At 41.2% G+C, this 16,812-nt stretch overlaps 2 protein-coding genes across 4 annotated transcripts; one reads left to right on the top strand and one right to left on the bottom strand.

Annotated features, from left to right (window-relative positions):
* Positions 1-2,571: 2,571 nt before the first annotated feature.
* Positions 2,572-4,554, bottom strand: LOC145889521 (uncharacterized). 3 transcript variants are annotated; one of them, XM_082980491.1, is made up of 4 exons: positions 4,384-4,554; positions 3,756-3,945; positions 3,321-3,524; positions 2,572-2,942 (listed from the first exon to the last, which is right to left on the bottom strand). In XM_082980491.1, exons 2-4 carry the CDS (start codon positions 3,916-3,918, stop codon positions 2,875-2,877), a joined length of 435 nt encoding a protein of 144 aa, XP_082836617.1. In that variant the 5' UTR covers positions 3,919-3,945; positions 4,384-4,554; the 3' UTR covers positions 2,572-2,874. The 3 variants fall into 3 exon arrangements, with proteins under 3 accessions (XP_082836617.1, XP_082836616.1, XP_082836615.1); XM_082980490.1 differs by having other exon boundaries at positions 3,756-3,986; positions 4,384-4,553; XM_082980489.1 differs by lacking the exon at positions 4,384-4,554 and having other exon boundaries at positions 3,756-4,374.
* A 1,032-nt stretch (positions 4,555-5,586) lies between these two features.
* On the top strand, positions 5,587-15,788 carry LOC145888657 (regulator of telomere elongation helicase 1-like). Its single transcript, XM_082979456.1, has 20 exons — positions 5,587-5,890; positions 5,957-6,105; positions 6,250-6,392; positions 6,458-6,690; positions 6,837-6,987; positions 7,047-7,164; positions 7,242-7,339; positions 7,568-7,819; positions 8,098-8,230; positions 8,456-8,696; positions 9,214-9,366; positions 9,844-9,984; positions 10,495-10,638; positions 11,499-11,611; positions 11,949-12,155; positions 12,521-12,598; positions 13,578-13,677; positions 13,735-13,815; positions 13,886-13,964; positions 15,477-15,788. The coding sequence occupies exons 1-20, from the start codon at positions 5,663-5,665 to the stop codon at positions 15,773-15,775; spliced, it is 3,141 nt and encodes a 1,046-aa protein (XP_082835582.1). The 5' UTR covers positions 5,587-5,662; the 3' UTR covers positions 15,776-15,788.
* The last annotated feature ends 1,024 nt before the right edge of the window (positions 15,789-16,812 follow it).

Consider the following 16,812-nt stretch of genomic DNA (forward strand, 5'->3'; position numbering starts at 1 on the left):
ATTTGAAATAAACCACATTAAATTGCCTTCGGTACAAAAATTCCCAACCAACCTAACAGTTCCATTAAATTTATTAGTTCCATCACAGACCTGCTATACAATTTAGTATCTCGTTTTGATTGGTCAGCAAAAAATGTCTTTAACCCAGCTAAGCCACGAGGTCGCCGTTAACATCTGATTTAGCTAAGATAATCAAGTAAAGGCTTCGGCATGTGGAAGTATATGCCCTGTAAACACATACTACAGCTTTTTAAAAAAAGGTTTTGTTTGTGTGTAACTTACGTGTGAGGATAAATAAATATAATAAAATCAAAATCATGTTTATTTTTGCGAGAAAAGCAACTACGCGACGAACAAAAAACAAGGAAATGAAATGGCATGGGCACCGATAAAACCATAAAGGTTATCGAGTCAGACGCCCATGTAAAGGTGATTTCCTCAAGGAGAATCACCGTCTGCCGTAGGATCGCAGCCAGTCGCACTGGGAGGTGATGGGTTGCGACAAGCTGCATGTGACGAAAGGTGGCCACCCGATATATGATATAATAATCATACGATTTGACATAACTTTATCACAGTTAAGAATCTATTTTGAAAGTAATTAGTTAATAGTCTTCGCGCATTAACGATATATGTGTAGATAATATAGCCTACTCATAATAAGCACCTTCAGTATCGCATATTTAACTAAACATGCTAAAAATATCCTATTCCTTTTAAAAAATATTGTTTGCACAGCTGGTAATATTTGTGGCATAGTTAAAAACATCTTCACGGGGAGTGAGCAGCCGTACTTACGCTGGCTAATTATTTGTTCCCGATTAACAGACTGTGTTTGGTCAATGTGATGAAACGTCAATATGTAATGGGCCATTTGCTCGCGATAAAATAGCTATTACGGCGACGTGGATTAAACCCAACTCTCAGGTCTCCAGGGAGAGGAAAGACAACAGAATATCAGGAAGTTTTCGATCGACCGGCAAATGTTGATTGAGATTTGCATCAATCTGCGTTTCAATTAAACAGTAATGGCGTCCGCATTTGTACAAGGCTTATGGGAATTTAATCGCAACTCTTTCCTACATAAAGGTGCTCTGGTACGTCTAACAATTACCAGTTACATCGAGCGACAATGGACAGCAAAGACTTGGCAGCAAGTTTTCCGACTGCTTTTCCGTCAAACGAATCATGGAACGACGCGATTTTGTCTTCAACAACCCAAGGTACTTTTTTTTCATAGGTTTAAAATAGAGAGGTATACTGTCCTGATCTTGTTGAAGCGAATATGACCAATGCCGTATACTTTAGCGCTTTTTGAACAATGGGTCGAGACCCCATGTTAGGGGTCGCCATATATAGGCTAATTTTGAGATCGTGTAACAAATTGGCTGTTGTATTGGCAACACAGTATATCACACTTTTGGATGTTTTCTATATGGATCGCATAGAAAATTCATTTTTTAAATTAGTAGAAGAAATTGAATTTTTCATATTAAGTTGCACAATAAAAACTGCCTGCAGTATATAAAGATTGAAAATCTTCCAACTGTTATCGTTGGGTATAGAAAAGTATCTATATTGTACTTCTTCAGGGAATCCGCTTTCACTGCCGTATCCTTTTGGAAGCACCGGACGTCGGCGAAACCGCACCAGCTTCTCCCAGGAGCAACTTGGCATCTTAGAAACCGCGTTCAAAGCAACCCAGTATCCAGATATATTCTACAGAGATGCCCTGGCTTTGCAAACCAAACTCACCGAGGCTCGAATTCAAGTCAGTGGTATTTCATTCATTTATTAAGGTTTTGTTTGCGAATATTATGTTAAAATCATTTGTTTTGTGTTTAGTACAAACTACCATTATTTCACGTTAAACTTGCGGTTACGCGCGCAGGTGTGGTTTCAAAACAGGAGAGCGAAGTTCAGAAAGCAACAAAAACAGCTCCTTTCTGACGTTTGTCCTCAGACCGACGTGCTCACGTCCAATGAAAAGACCAATCAGGAACCCACCAAAGAAGAAACAATTTTTACTACTCCACAGTGCTCCACCGAAGTGACAAGACCAATAGCTGTGTGCAACAGACAGCACCAACACTTGCAAATGCTCCACAGCTTCTACGCTGGATGCTATCTTCCATTTTCAAGCCATCGAGCTCGCTGGCCTTCGCTCTGTCCTCCTGTCCCTTCCACTGCACCAACTTACCAACCCATTTTAAATTTCCCAAACAGACTAGCGTCGCCTTTTTCAATAAGTTCATACTCTCCCAACCCAGCATTGGGTCGCACGCCACTAAATAACTCTGCTCCCGTCGCAAGACCGCAGCAAGCCAGCGCGGAGGTGGAGAATTTTTTGACGAAATTAAAGGGCTCGGTTCATCAGGCAGGTCAGCGCGCTCTGCTAAACATGTTTGACGGCAAACAAGAGTATTTTGAAGCAAAGCTCGCCACTGCGAAGTTGGAATCGCCACCGAGAATTTGTGACGTCACTATTTCCTCGCCGTGATTGTTTCGTCCTTATATGTTGTATTGTATCAGTTCGTTTGTCCTCTATGCCAATAACGACGAGAATTACATTGTTTTCTTGTATAATATATGTTTAAAGGATTGAAAGGCAAAAAGGGAAGACAGGAAAAGGTTGCACCCACAGGCACACAAAAAATACAGCAATTTTAAATAATGATTTGTGAATTAAATACACTGTACTGAGCTTTTCAAATTTAGCTTATCAAAACAGTAAAAAATCATATATTAAATGCAAGAGTCCGTTTTCATACGTCATGGAAGAAGAGGCAAGTGCGAAGAAAGCATTTACACAGCAATGACGAGATAAAAAAACAGACGCGGCTTCTTAAAAAGGCTTTCCCTATAAGTTTGTTTTCACTTCAATGGGGCGTCGACCAAACCCAGCATCATTCCCTTTCGTCCCATGGGCACCTTTGAGCTATCTGTAAACAAATATTGATCAAAATATTCAGGCTGAAGACAAGGAATTACCGCAAACTTTTAACACTACTGTTTGTGATTCAAGCAATTGAAGAATCATCCGTAACAAACGTTCCTTACGGAATACACTGTTCCTTACAAATCAATAGCGGCTCTAAAAATGGTTATTTTGAAAACCTGCAAGCATTGTAAGACCAGATCAAAACGTTAATTTGAAAATCGTCAAATAAAATCCACTGCACTTAATTATGAACTCATGGTTTTGTGTACTTTTAAAATAAAACTATACATAGCATAACTTAAAAACTGAAATGTTTGGCAAAATGAACTTTACATTAGTTATATGACCTATCTTGTTCATTTAAAATCCGCTGTCTTACATGTTTTGGGTTTTTTCTCTTCGTACCAATACTTCATCCCCTGTTTACTGTGTTGATAGTAGATTGATTTCTCTACAGGTTTCTTCAAACTAAGATATTTCTTTTCGGATTTTTCCTCTTTTGTTGGAGAATTCTTTTCCTTGTTGGATTTTGGCGAGGTTGATTTAATGGATATGGAGGCATTTTCTTTGAGTGGTTTATCGCCTATTGAAATACATTCATTCGATACTCTTCCTAGTTGCTCCGTTTCATTACGTACCATGATTAGGCGTAAAAACGTGCTGGGTTATTGTTATTTTATGTCGCACATAAATCATAAATATAATATATTAGTAAAATATAGGTTCGTTTTCGAGGATTTTCCATGACCACAAATAGGATAATCGTTACAGTCCGTTGGAGTACTCACACATAATAACCAACAAAAACGCTTACTGGTATTTTCCTTCGTCTGCGGTACTGTAGGTAACGTAACAGCTGCACTCGTTGTTGAACTGGTGCTACATCTTTGATGAATCCTTTTTAGTCCAAGTCTTGCGTGATGTAACAAATTTAATTCCATCTCCTTTTCGATGTCATAGTAATCTTCTCCCCGCATGGTTCGTAGTTAGTGTAACAAATGGAACTTAAACGTATACTGTTGTTATTGAGGTGGTACTGCTCACTCTGTAAAACGACCTTTGATATTGATGCTTAAAACGCAACAAGTACCCGTGCTTGACGCGGAAAATAAATAACGGAAAGCCTGTGTCGTTCTCTTATTTGATGTGTGTGCACACCCATAGTTCATATAATTGTATTAATTCTCAGTGTATCTGACCCAAACGTTAAACTTAGTTTTTGTTTCTATTAGATTAAGACATAAACTGATAGTGCCATTATACTACGTGAGTCAATATTTTTACTTTTCAAAATAAAATGCCACAAAGACGCTGATCGTATGCCATATTTATGACTTTCCTGGATACTGACACGTGAAAAACAGATCCGTCGGTCAACAACAAGCAGTACAGGCTGTTTCCTGCAGTCTTTTTGCATTTTCACGTGTATCTATTTAACTTACCTTACAACTGCATAGCCTTAAGGCCAAAATATTTCCTTTATATCTATTGTCAATAACGATGACACCGATTCTTGCCCGCCAGTCTGCCCTTTCCCTTTGTATTGTTCGCGTCCAAAGCCAAACAATTCGTTCTAATTCAATTTCCGCCTAATTTAGCCCGCACGTATCTGGCAATCTTGTTTGGTATGCCTAATATAACTAAATAAGTTAGGGCCTAAAGAAACGCCGTCGCAAACAAAGGGGCTTTGTCACTGCTGTTGATACAAATAGATCTTTTTTCCTCACCAAGCCTCCACTACATAGATGCTTCTGTTTGTGCGCTGGCCAGGTCGCTCAGGCCAGGCTATTGTTCAAATTCCTCTCAGTGGTCGCGCACAAGTGGCCCATGGAAACGGCCGTGCCGCACAGCTGAAGAGATCCTGAATGGACGAATCTCTCTCCCAACTTTGAAGTAGGCTACAGGCCTGGCAGCGTGGTGTTCCTCGAGCCCAACGCGCAAAGGAGGAAAGTTGTTCTACGCTATTATGTTACGAGTGCCTCTAAACCACAAGTTCCATTTGAAAAGGAACAAGACCGGATTGAATAATGTTGTTGGACCCGACTCAATTATCGTGTGTATTTTACCGATAAATTGTTTACAAACCCTAACACAGGACACGTCGTAGCAAATATCGGTTGCACTAATATGAAACCAAGTTCCAGTTGAAATAGTAATAGGCCTATATAAAAGCAACATATTGTTCAATAACACCGGACCATGAATAATTTGAATATTGCTCACAATTCCAATGTGCCTTGTGTAAGTCAATCTAGCGCCATCATTTAATGGCCATTTATGGTAATGGCCTGGTGTCAAAACAAACTTGTTTTGAGACTATTCCTACAAAGAGTTGTTTTGTTGTTTATGGTTTTGCCTGATGCAACAATTTGTTTCCAAGGCATGATGTTAAATCCAAGAGATTTAAAAAACTTTTGAACCTTACATTTATATACCTACTGGAGTATACTGATGCTATCTTTATAGTCTACCTAAGGGGTATTGGGTAATGAATCGTTACGGTAGATTCGTTGCTTGTACCCTCTTTTATGCTGTGCTTTTACAACTTCGCAGAAGAAATAAATGTGCAATGACGGCGATAGCTAAAAAAAATTACAGAAATATTTTTGTTGGTTGGGAGATTGCACCTACAATGGCTCTGTTAAAGTATGATAAAATCATCTGGCGGGTAAAATGACGAAATGTTTTGATTTGTCATGAACCAACTTGCCTTGCTTTGACATGCCTATACTGGACATTCTTGGAGTAAATGTGGACTTTCCATTCACTCCGTACGATGTCCAGACAAGCTACATGACGAAGGTGATTGAAGCGCTGCAAACAGGACAGAATGCAGTGCTGGAATCGCCTACTGGCACAGGAAAAACTCTTTGTCTGCTGTGCGCGACTCTGGCTTGGAGAGCTGCTGAGCTGAAAAAGATCAAAGCACTTGATGTAAAAGATAATGAGGTTTGTTTCCTTTTAACAAAACTGCATTTCTCCGTGATATTTCCAAAAATATACATTTTATTTTAGCTGGAACAAGGTTTGGGGGCTTGGAATGCAAATCCAAATGAGACAAATGAAGCCACGCCTGCAGTGGCAAAAATAATTTATGCATCTCGTACACATTCACAATTATCCCAAGTGGTAAAAGAGCTCAAAAGAACAATGTATGGAAAACAGTAAGTAGATGCTTTTTTGTGTTTCTTTTGTTGGTTTTTGTCACAATATTTATGTGTCATTAAAACTGAGTTCACTCCAGATACTTGTACTAAAAGTAAACTAAATTTGACAAGTTATCTACTATATTTTTTTCCCTGTTGCAGAGTTGTCATTAGCTTACTGGGCTCTCGCGAGCAGATGTGCATTCACCCCGAAGTGTCAAAGCAGACAAGCAACCAAACAATGGTTCACATGTGTAGAAACAAAGTTAACAAACATCTTTGTCATTTTTACAACAATGTGGATGGTATGAATATTAATCTGCTGGCAATACACTAGGATTTTTTCATACATATATTGTATGTTTCTAAGATGCCAGAAAAAATGGTGTGTTTACCAAAGAGGTAATGGACATTGAGGAACTTGTTACGTTGGGTCATAAAAGAAATGCCTGCCCCTACTATTCCACAAGGGAAATTTCAAAACAAGCTGAATGTGGAGTTGTTTTTACACCTTACAACTACCTACTTGATAGAAAATCACGCAAATCTCAAAACCTGGAAATTGGCGGGAATGTAATTATATTTGACGAAGCTCACAACCTGGTAAATTTTACTGAAAATCCAATTACAAAAATATGTGTCTTGCATCAAGTTTTGTGTATTAAGATTTGCTCATGGATCTGTTGTAATAGATTTATGCTTTCATTAGACATGTAAATCCATTATTCTGACTCTACATATTTTAACAGGAGAAACTGTGTGAGGAATCTGCATCATTTGATTTGACATCTTTGGAGCTTGCAAACTGCATTGAAGAAGTGGGGGATCTACTCAATGCTGTCAACAAAATGTCAGAGACGGGTACAGTGGCAGATGGACATGAAGCTGGTGAAGCATCAGGTAGCTATTTTTAGTTTTTGCAACACTACTATGTCATAATTTTTGTTTTGTTATTTCAGCTTTATCTGAATTTAAAAAGGACGATTTGGCCTTGATGAAGTCATTTTTTCTTGCCCTGGAAGAACATTTGGATAAAATTGAACTTCCAGCATCAAAAAGCAAGTCAGAACCAGGAAGGTGTTTTCAACTGTTTTGTATGCATTGTGAAAATGTATTGCACCTGATCACACAATAGTTACCGTGCATACTTGTAGGTACATCTTTGACTTCTTCAGCAAGGTAAACCTGACCTTTGACACACATGAAGTACTGTTGGAGCTGATGGACAAAATCTCCTCCTATTTATCTACATGTAAGTTATGACAAAATAAAGTGTTATAAAGCATTAACCATTGGTCTAGGTCATAAACCTGGCAATCATAGCAAATTGTTTTGTTATGAGGGCTACTTTACCTCTAGTTCTTCTATTTTTGTGCCTACAACATCCAAACAGTTTAGACAATGAATTTTGCCCAAAACACAAAAACTAAGGCACTCTTGGGGTCTTAAGGGTATTGCGTATAATAGCACACCTTTACAGTGAGCAACTCGTTTCGTACTCGCGGAACCGCCCTCCAGAAGTTTTCCGAGATCATCAAGATCGCCTTCAGCGCGTCCGCTTCTGGGTCTGCCGACAGTAGAACACCGAGTTTTTCGATTTTCTCCGCATCAGCGCGCCCCTCCATCGAGGACCTGACCCGTTTCTATCGCGTCCACATATGCGAGGACGTTCCGAAACCCGGCAAGAAGGACCTGTGGAAAAAGGACAAGGGAACGCTGAGAGCCAAACCAAGTAAGAGTTATTAACATCGTGCGCCTATTTTTAGTGGTTGTTGGTAATGGTTTGTCAAACCAAAAAGTTCAATTTCTCCGTTTTTAATGCTCATCTTTCATGTTACAAAAAAAATGCTTTGCAAACTAGGTTTACCTGGTGTTGTAAACGGTCGTGACAAAGTGCCAACATGTTTAGTCCGTATTTTGCACAATTGAAATGTTTGGCACACCTCAGCTCTCCATAACAATAAAATGGTGCTGTGAGATTGAAAAATGGTAGACTTAGTTATTTTACAGGTCGGACAATATCGTATTGGTGCTTCAGCCCTGGCTTCGCGATGCAGGATCTAGTAAAGAACGGGGCGAGAAATTTAATCCTGACGAGTGGAACCATATCGCCTATAGATTCCTTCGTCTCAGAACTGCACGTGTACGTCAGAATAACATATCGCTTTAATGTTTCATACAATATGTTTTACGCAAATCTACACCGTAAGTTCAACTTAAATCCCACACACACGTATTTGAAACTGCCTTGAAGTGAGATTTCTAGATCGCATGTAAGTAACCTTTGAGTCAGTTTAAACTTAGAACGATAATTGTTGATGTACAAAGTCCAATCCTGTTTATCTCCATTCGGGCTCTATTCTTCTAGGGACTTCCCCATCACTCTTGTGAACGATCACGTGATTGACAAACACCAGATTTTCGTGGCGACGCTGAGTCGCGGACTGAACGGCATCCGTCTGGAGTCCACGTTCAAATCGCGCGGCGACACCGACCAAGTGACCGAACTTGGTAACACCGTGGCGGAGGTGGCGAGGAATTCACCAGGCGGCTTGCTCGTCTTTTTTCCTTCTTATGCTGCTATGGAGCATTACGTCAGGGAATGGCGGGTTCGTAGCAGTTTGTTTTGACATTTCGTATTTCTTGCGTTCATCGTGCAATGGATTTTTTTCTGTTTACACCCTCGTTTTCAAATACTTATTTGCATATATAATAGTTAAACCAAATTAGGAGCTAATTAACGAAGGATAGCCATACAGTGTTTTGTGTTTCAAGTGTATATATCACTAAAATAGTTATCCCTTAACATTATCTAGATTTAAAATCTTCTCTGAAAATTATTAAAAGGTGTATCGTATATCAAAATTCCCATTTGCCGCGACGTCCAAACCGGTCATACTTGCGAATGTTACAGTTTGTTTCAAGATGAAATGTTCCCTTCTTATCCGCCCCCTTAGTGTAATACGAAACCAGTCAAACTTTGTATTCGCTTTGACCACCTGAAAATTCCCATTGCCGTGGCATAATATTATACGTACAGAATGATGATGGCAGTCGAAAAGATGAACTAGCAATGATTCACCCTTTACGTGGAACGTGTGAGTAAATATTTTATTTGTTGCGTAGGAATCCTCTAACGTGATGCAAAGACTCGAGTTGGCCAAACTTTGCACGGTCGAACCGCGTGGAAAGGGCGAACTCCGGGACGCCATCGACAAATTCTACTCCGATGTTAAGTCGCCGCAGGGTGGCGCTCTGTTTGCAATATGCCGTGGAAAGGTTGGTGACAGCCTTGTCATGCTTTAGTGATATCTTCTTGTAAAATACCTATTTCCAAGTTTAAAATCTGTTGGCTTCCATACATGACAAATATATTTCGCCGAACAACATTGTCAATGCCTTACGTGAATACATATTATGTTCTTATAAATACTCCTTGGTATAAATACTCATTGGAACGGTTGTGCGTTGTACAACTTACATTAAAAATTAACATTTAGGGGGGCTTATCTTATCCTGGAAATGTATTATATTTTATTTCTAGTTTAAGCATTGTAGGTGCGTATGACACAAAACAGTCACCAAGGTTTCTATTATACGATTTCCGCAACATGGCGACAATCAAAGCGCTTGTAGTGAAGTGCCGGCTTGCGCACTGTCCTGGAGCAAAACGATGGAACCCTTTCGATTCCACTTCAGGCCTGTTGAAACCCTTTAATACGGCAAATAGCTGCAACACTTGTGTTCGTGTGGCAGGTTTCAGAGGGCCTCGACTTCGCGAACGACAACGGTCGCGCGGTGCTCATAGTGGGGATTCCCTTCCCGCCAACCCAGGACGCCAAAGTCAAGCTGAAAATGTCTTTTCTCGACGACTTAAGGAGGTCTGGAATGCCCAACGTACGTGCCTGCCCCTTGTTTTTGATTTCATTTGACGTGAATATGTTTAGTGTGGTGTAGGTATTCGACAAGTACATGCGCGATTTTTGTGTTATTGATAAGTATAGAACCTGGCGTTACAGAACCTTTGGTTGCCTTTTTGACAGGAAATTAGAAAAAACCGTTTTGGAGGTATGGGCAATAACCTGCATAGTTTTATATATGGTTTGTGGATTTTTGCCATCATCAGTTCTCTTTTATCGGTTTTAAGCAATCTCTTTCTGACGAATATGTTTGTACAATTCATTTTAGTTTCCACGTAACCGGCACGTTCACAACCAGTAGGCACCAACCCGTTAGCACGGCATCCGTACGTGGCCTTCGCTGCTTTACGCAGATTTCACCTTACTCGATATGAAACAATTAAACGTCACGCCCAAGTACGCCGCACTTGTACTATCCCTTGCCATCCACTCGACAACGACGTCAACGACGGTTCTCACGTCGGCTTACAAACCTCTCCGCACGCAGGTAATCCAGGGATCGGAATGGTACAGGCTGCAAGCGTGCCGAGCCGTCAATCAAGCAATAGGTCGCGTGATCAGGCATCGATACGACTACGGGGCGATTATCCTATGCGATCAACGCTTCACCAGGAAGGATCAACTGAACGAGGTCAGATCCTTCATATGAGTGCCACGCTCGTGCTTGGAACTCGCTCGTATTTAATAAACAGGAGCAATAATCCCCGTGGTTCAAATCGACTCGTTTAAATTTTCGAACTGCGGGGCTTCTGAGATCGCGAAGGTTTCGACAAAACTCGAGTCTCATTACCTTTTTTTTCCAAATTCTTGGGAAGTTTACAACACTTTTCTGCGTTGAATTTTGACTAAACACCCCAACGAGCGAATATCCAAGCAGTTTATGTACTTTTGAGAGCGAGATAACAAAGTTCAACGAATAAGCAATAACAAAGTTGTATTTGTGTCGGACAAAACAATAAGCAAGCCAATAAAAAAACAACAAAAATGCTAGAACAGTTATTCTCATGCGTTCTTTATACAAAATCTGTCTTGTATCGTAATGGAGTTGTTTAGTAAAAAATGAAACGCCCTTTAACAATGATCCCCTTCAAGCTGGAACGAGTAAAAGCAATCGAGTTCGTAGTAATCCCGCACTGTCCCTTTCGTGCACGTTAACCCGTTCGATCATTATTATATTACACGTTAAACAACATCAGCTTAACACGATTTGTGATGCAATTATACTTTCTGGGTTATTGTCCCCGGTTTTACCTGTGTACCCTCATATTCAACCGCTGTTCGTATACATCCATTCGTGTTACAGTATTCCTATTAAAAGGTAAAACAGCGATCACAGGAGAAATGTCTGTAGATGCTTTATTTATAAAAAGATATTGTTTTGAATCGGTGCACGAAAGACAGCCTGTCAGAATGCATTGTTAGTTTAATTGAACCTGTTTTTTTCCTTGCGTCACACGCACTTACGTCCGTTCGGTTTATGTGCAATTTTAGTTGCCAAAATGGATACAATGTCACGTGACTCCTTTCGACGACTGCCACAAAGCGATGCGCCGACTCAAATCATTCTTCTGCTCCATCCGCGAAAAGGAAAATTTTCGACTCCGGTACGTGAAGTTGTACGTTTTTCTGTTTCAATGTAAATATACGTTTGCCTAAACACAGCATTCCTGTCAAATTACTCCAATTGATCTTGCGCGCATATCACTAACATGATAATTTTCGTCGCTTTGCAAGGGGTGCACGTTAATTTTACGCCACGCAAATCATGGCTGGACACGGTGGTAAGAAAATATTATTTTCATATAACCTCCGCACTTCGCTATAAATACTGCAGCATTGCAGAAAAACGTGTGTCTTATGTCATTGTGTTTTTTCTGCTTTGTATACAAAACGAATAAACCAACACTACTCTTTACCAGCCTCCACATATACTTTTTACAGGTCATTGAGCAAATCAAGCTCCAACGCCAAAGTGACCAAAACGCCCAAGGATTCGCGCGCGGATATATCAGTGGTTAAAAACAGCAGTAGCACCAGCAGCACTCAGCAACTTTCGTTCGGTGGAATGAAGAAAATGTACGACATTACGAGACTTCCAAAGATGAGTGACCCCGACTGCCACGTTCCGAGTAGAGCCAGCAACCCAAAGTCAGTTCAGCTATATACCTTGTGGACGAAAATCGTGTTTTTAATATCACAGTAATAAGCTTTAACATACGCGTTGGGGCGTTGCTTACGTTGTTTGAAATGATATACAACCACCTACTGAAAATCTAAGCTGTTGAGTTTTTTTTTCCACAGGAATGACAAAAAATAAATGCGCTGCTCGGTTGTATCACTTGTAGTAAAAATTTATGTAATGTTTAAAAATTTCAACTGCGGCAGCCTGCCAAATTGATGAAAACTATGCCAATAAAAGACTAACTAAGCGAATTTAATTACGTTCCTAAGAAATTGCGATCATTTTTGTATTTTTGCCATCCTTAAAGCAAATATTCCGACTTTTTCTTTAGCACTTCGATGTTCGCTCCATCTTGCCTCTGCCAGGCCTCAACCTCGAACACAAGGAAGCGCAAGAGAGCCGAACATGGGTGAGTGAGAAAACAAGGCTGATGTGTGAGAGGGACGGATTAGGAACACTGGCTAATGTCGAGATTGCATAACAACTGGTTTGGACAGTTGTGTTGCATAAGGCAGGCCTTAAACCGTACCCTTGGTTGCGCCAAAGTTTTGCAAAAAACATGTACATGTACACGTCATAACGCAGATCGGCGGTACTTCCACATTGTGAACTTGGCAACGCACACATGGTTTATAGACTGTGATGTTTAAATGTGTCCTCGTAAAGAAGATTTTGTTTGTTTTTGTAAGTGGGCGTGTCCCCGCTGGTATGCGTTAACGCTGGTTCCTTCCCATTTAGAGAAACCATGCCATGTAAGGTTTTTTATGCAAAAGTCGAAACAACAATACCCTAAACTTGGCGATTAATAGGAAGGGTTACTGAAATGCTCTTCCATAAACAAGACGCTCTAATCCGTCCAAATTGGAGATGCGCATCTTGTATCCACTCGCCTTGCCAGGCGCTCATATCCACTCTTAATGTGGTAAGCTGTAATAAGATGTTAAATGCTTGCCGCAACGAACGGCTGAGCGCCTTGAGCTGCCGTCGTTACCCAGGGGACAGTTTCCGTCGCCATGTACGTATTTGAGGAATTCCAGGAGGGCCCTTGACGTCTGAACTGCCGTCTACCTGAGAAAAACATAGGAAATGTTATTTGTTTTGCTGATGTTATTGCAACGTTTTTTAGAGTCATTTTTTCCCACATTTACTTCATGATTTGCATTGAAATGAGATTTTTACTACACGCGAAACAGTAGTTGGGCACCTTAGGAACAATTTGCAAAACCTGCAAATGCGTATATGTGTCCGGGAGCCACGTAAATTGTTTCCTAAGGTGCCAAAAACTACCAAAACTGATTTATTTCCACAAAGAAAAAGAAACACTTACCCGAAATCGAGTCATGCGATTCAGTATTTTCAAAGTTATAAATCCGATGCTTGCAATGCAGAAACGACTCCAAAAAAGCGAACCTTCTCGACGCTTTGGACGAATGCGTGGATTCCACAGCACCCGAAGACGATGAACCTGACCACTTGGGCGAAGCTGAGGTATTACTCCAATACACGGTCCAATAATCACTTAAACGAACTTTTGTGTCGTCGCAGGCGAACCGTATGTCCACGCACTTATTAGTTATGGACCGACGAATGACTGAGACGCAGAAAAAAAAGAAGATCAAGTTGAAGGTGGGTTTTACTGTTCCAGAATCTTCTTTCTGTGTACCTCGTTTTAATTTGGTAGCCGTAATACTTCTAGCAGCGTGTGTCTGTCTTGGAATCGAATCCTAAGAAAGCGGAGAAGCCAACGACAAGCGCGCGAGTTCCTTCCGAACCAGGTATTGTATTTAGGAAGAAACAGTTTTCGTCCTAATTTAAAAAATACGACGTTTAATTGGGAGAGTATTTGGGGTCTTTTAAGATAATTTACGACGTTGCGTACTGTTCGTGGCGTGGCATTCCCGTAAATTTTCATCCTTGTCGGCAATGCGTTTGTCACATTATAACATGCGGCCGCTGAGAGTGACTAAGCCTTTGCCGCAGTGACCAGAGTTAGCAAGTCGGATTTACGGCATAAATCACTCCTATACCCGCATAAAGTGATCAGCATTGATTTAACCCACCCCGAACCGCAACACAGCCCTGTAAATACACGTTCAAAGTTGGCGGAGAACAGCCAACAAAAATGACAAAATATACAACCACAAACCGAATAAACCCTCGTGGGGTAACCCAGCGACGGTCCCTCTTTCGTTGGTAAACCATTGCTAAACCACATTGGTCCGTACGAACATACGACAACGTGTGCTTACTTTTGGGGTAGGGTTAGCCGCAGAGCAAGGGTTGCTTTTTTACAGGGACATTATGTTGCGCAACGGTGTTTGCGCGTCGCCTAGGTCGCACCTTGTCCCTAATTGGTTTTTGCGGTTGCTGATCGTTTTTTTTTTTGCCATGTGCAGCGCTCGGGATTTGTAATATGATGCTTATTGGAACTCGTACTCACGAAAAATTCCCTGGCAAGTTGAGCTTCTGGGCTTGGTACAACGTCACTTGGCTTCATTTTCCGGCCCCGCTCATAAAAGCGAGTATTTTTCAATTTTGTACTTGCAATATTCGGGGCTGTGTTTGCATGTGACTACGACCGGCTTCTGTGTTTTTTCCCACTTGCTGTCCTGCACAAACTTGTTTTGTGATACAGAAATAAACCCATGTCCGCCCTCAAAGGACACATCCATAGCCTTTTGTTTGTTATATCAACCGCCATTGCTCACGCTGTTGCAAGTAACCAAAAGCCCGTAAAATATTTGGTTCTTGTAACTGTCAAGAGCATCACGCAGCGCCATAACGTGATTTACGGCTGTGATATTTTCAACACAACTGACGAGTAACCACTTCGCTTCACTCGGCAATTCATTGGTCGTTCGTCTGTCACACCACGCGGTGTTTGCTTTGGAAAACGGAAGATATAAGCGTGTCATACGAGCGAGCATAACTTTATGTCTCTCAAATCTGTCGCACGCACAGCATGCGTGGAAAGTTTTCTGTGGTGCTACCAGTGCAAATATAAGCGAATCTCGCCGGTCGTGACTTATGGAAACCATTGCAAAGATGCAAACCTTTTAAATAGTTTTCGAATTTTGTTATGACGATGGTATATGGTGTGTTATTCTTATGTGGCGCCACCGTTAAAGATGTTTCACCTCCAAGAGTTAACTAACTGCGCTTTATTGCAAAACAAATTTTATCCATGATTGCTCTTATTATTTTTTATCAGTTCAGGCTAGGTTTTTACGATCATTTAAAAACTTGTTGTCATAGTGATAATATATTCTCCTAAAATCGAATTTCAGACGAACGCGCTTTCCGCTTCGGTCCTGCCGCCGACCTGCTCAAATCCATAAAGAAAATGCTCAACGACGAAGGCTACAAAGCTCTTAAAGCGGCTACGGAGAGCTACCGCTTGAAGGAGGACGTCGAGGTGTTGATGGAGACGCTCGCCGGGCTGTTTCTGGAAAACACAGCACACCATCACCTACTTCGCGCGTTCGTGCGTTTTGTCCGCCCACGACACCACGTTCGCTACAGCGAATTGTGCGAAACGCTTACCGGACAGAAATGTATTCTTGACAAGTCGGCGTGGAATACGTAGCACCCCCTCCATTGCAACGACTGATATGATTTTCACGCAACAATACACTGACTCTATGCAATCGCGTCAATAGTTGTTGAGCTGCCACGGAAAGTTCGCGAAGGCAGATGCTACGTTATTTTTAAACTGAGCGTTGTCCCAAGAAGTTCAAACGCCTGTCGAATCAAAGAGTTGTAAGCAGAGCCCTTGAGAGTAAAAAATATGCCGTTGCGAGGTCCTTTTTTATGAAGAGCACATGACATGATCGGTGGTACCCAGCCTTCACGTTAGAAAAGTTTCAAGGCAAAGAACCGCCATATGCTATTCATGGGCCTTCTTAGACGGACAGGGGCCCCGGTTGCGCTGTGGGGCCTGGTGGTAAATCGGACCGGGCTTGATGTGAAACAAAGCCGGGCCTGAATTCAGACCCTGCCAGATTTGGTCGTATTGAAACTTTTCTTTTTACGAATGTGCGTGAGCTAACGTTACGTCTCTCCTTGTTTAAAGACAAGGCCTTGTTTCATCACAAATGCTTACAATTGAATTAACACTTCACACCACATTTTTGTTTTAGGTTCACTGTCGGGCTTGAGAAAACGTTCGGATTAAAGTGTTGGGCTTAATTACAACCCTGGATCGAATTCCCAAACTTTTTCGAAATATTACAAGCTGTATGGCCAATATTTTGCATTTCAGCACGAGGTCATTTGTTTCAAACCCACTGTTATCGTGTTATATGTAAAGCACCAACTTTCAGAATGAAAAACGGCATAAACTCAAATACACGTATCAAATGATCTCGGAAGGGGAACAATATTTTCTTATCGAACAGAAAATACTGTGGTACAGACCATATATGCTCCGGGAACCAATCAGCGCCGTCCTCTTCCGCGTCTGGCGGTTTCTTGTTTCATTGTCTCTGCAATCCACTTGCGACCGGCACAATGGCACAAAAGCCTTGTCGCGCGCACGTAAGAATTCCGCAAGCGGGCGATTTTCTTCGCTTTCTGGCAATTAACACAGGCTTGTACTGTTCCAGCATTGTATAGTAGCTGTGG

Source organism: Ascidia mentula, chromosome 2 (genome assembly GCF_947561715.1).
Source record: "Ascidia mentula chromosome 2, kaAscMent1.1, whole genome shotgun sequence".
Classification (NCBI taxonomy): Eukaryota; Metazoa; Chordata; class Ascidiacea; order Phlebobranchia; family Ascidiidae; genus Ascidia; species Ascidia mentula.

Bases quoted from the DNA above. Each gene is read 5' to 3' on its own strand.
- LOC145888657 (XM_082979456.1), top strand. From the start codon at position 5,663: ATGCCTATACTGGACATTCTTGGAGTAAATGTGGACTTTCCATTCACT. The intron at 10,639-11,498 runs GTCAGATCCTTC...GTGCAATTTTAG, and splicing joins GGAAGGATCAACTGAACGAG to TTGCCAAAATGGATACAATG. The intron at 13,678-13,734 runs GTATTACTCCAA...GTGTCGTCGCAG, and splicing joins ACCACTTGGGCGAAGCTGAG to GCGAACCGTATGTCCACGCA.
- LOC145889521 (XM_082980491.1), bottom strand. From the start codon at position 3,918: ATGCGGGGAGAAGATTACTATGACATCGAAAAGGAGATGGAATTAAAT. The intron at 3,525-3,755 runs GTAAGCGTTTTT...GTATTTCAATAG, and splicing joins GCAGACGAAGGAAAATACCA to GCGATAAACCACTCAAAGAA. The intron at 2,943-3,320 runs GTAAGACAGCGG...ATTTGTTTACAG, and splicing joins AGAGAAAAAACCCAAAACAT to ATAGCTCAAAGGTGCCCATG.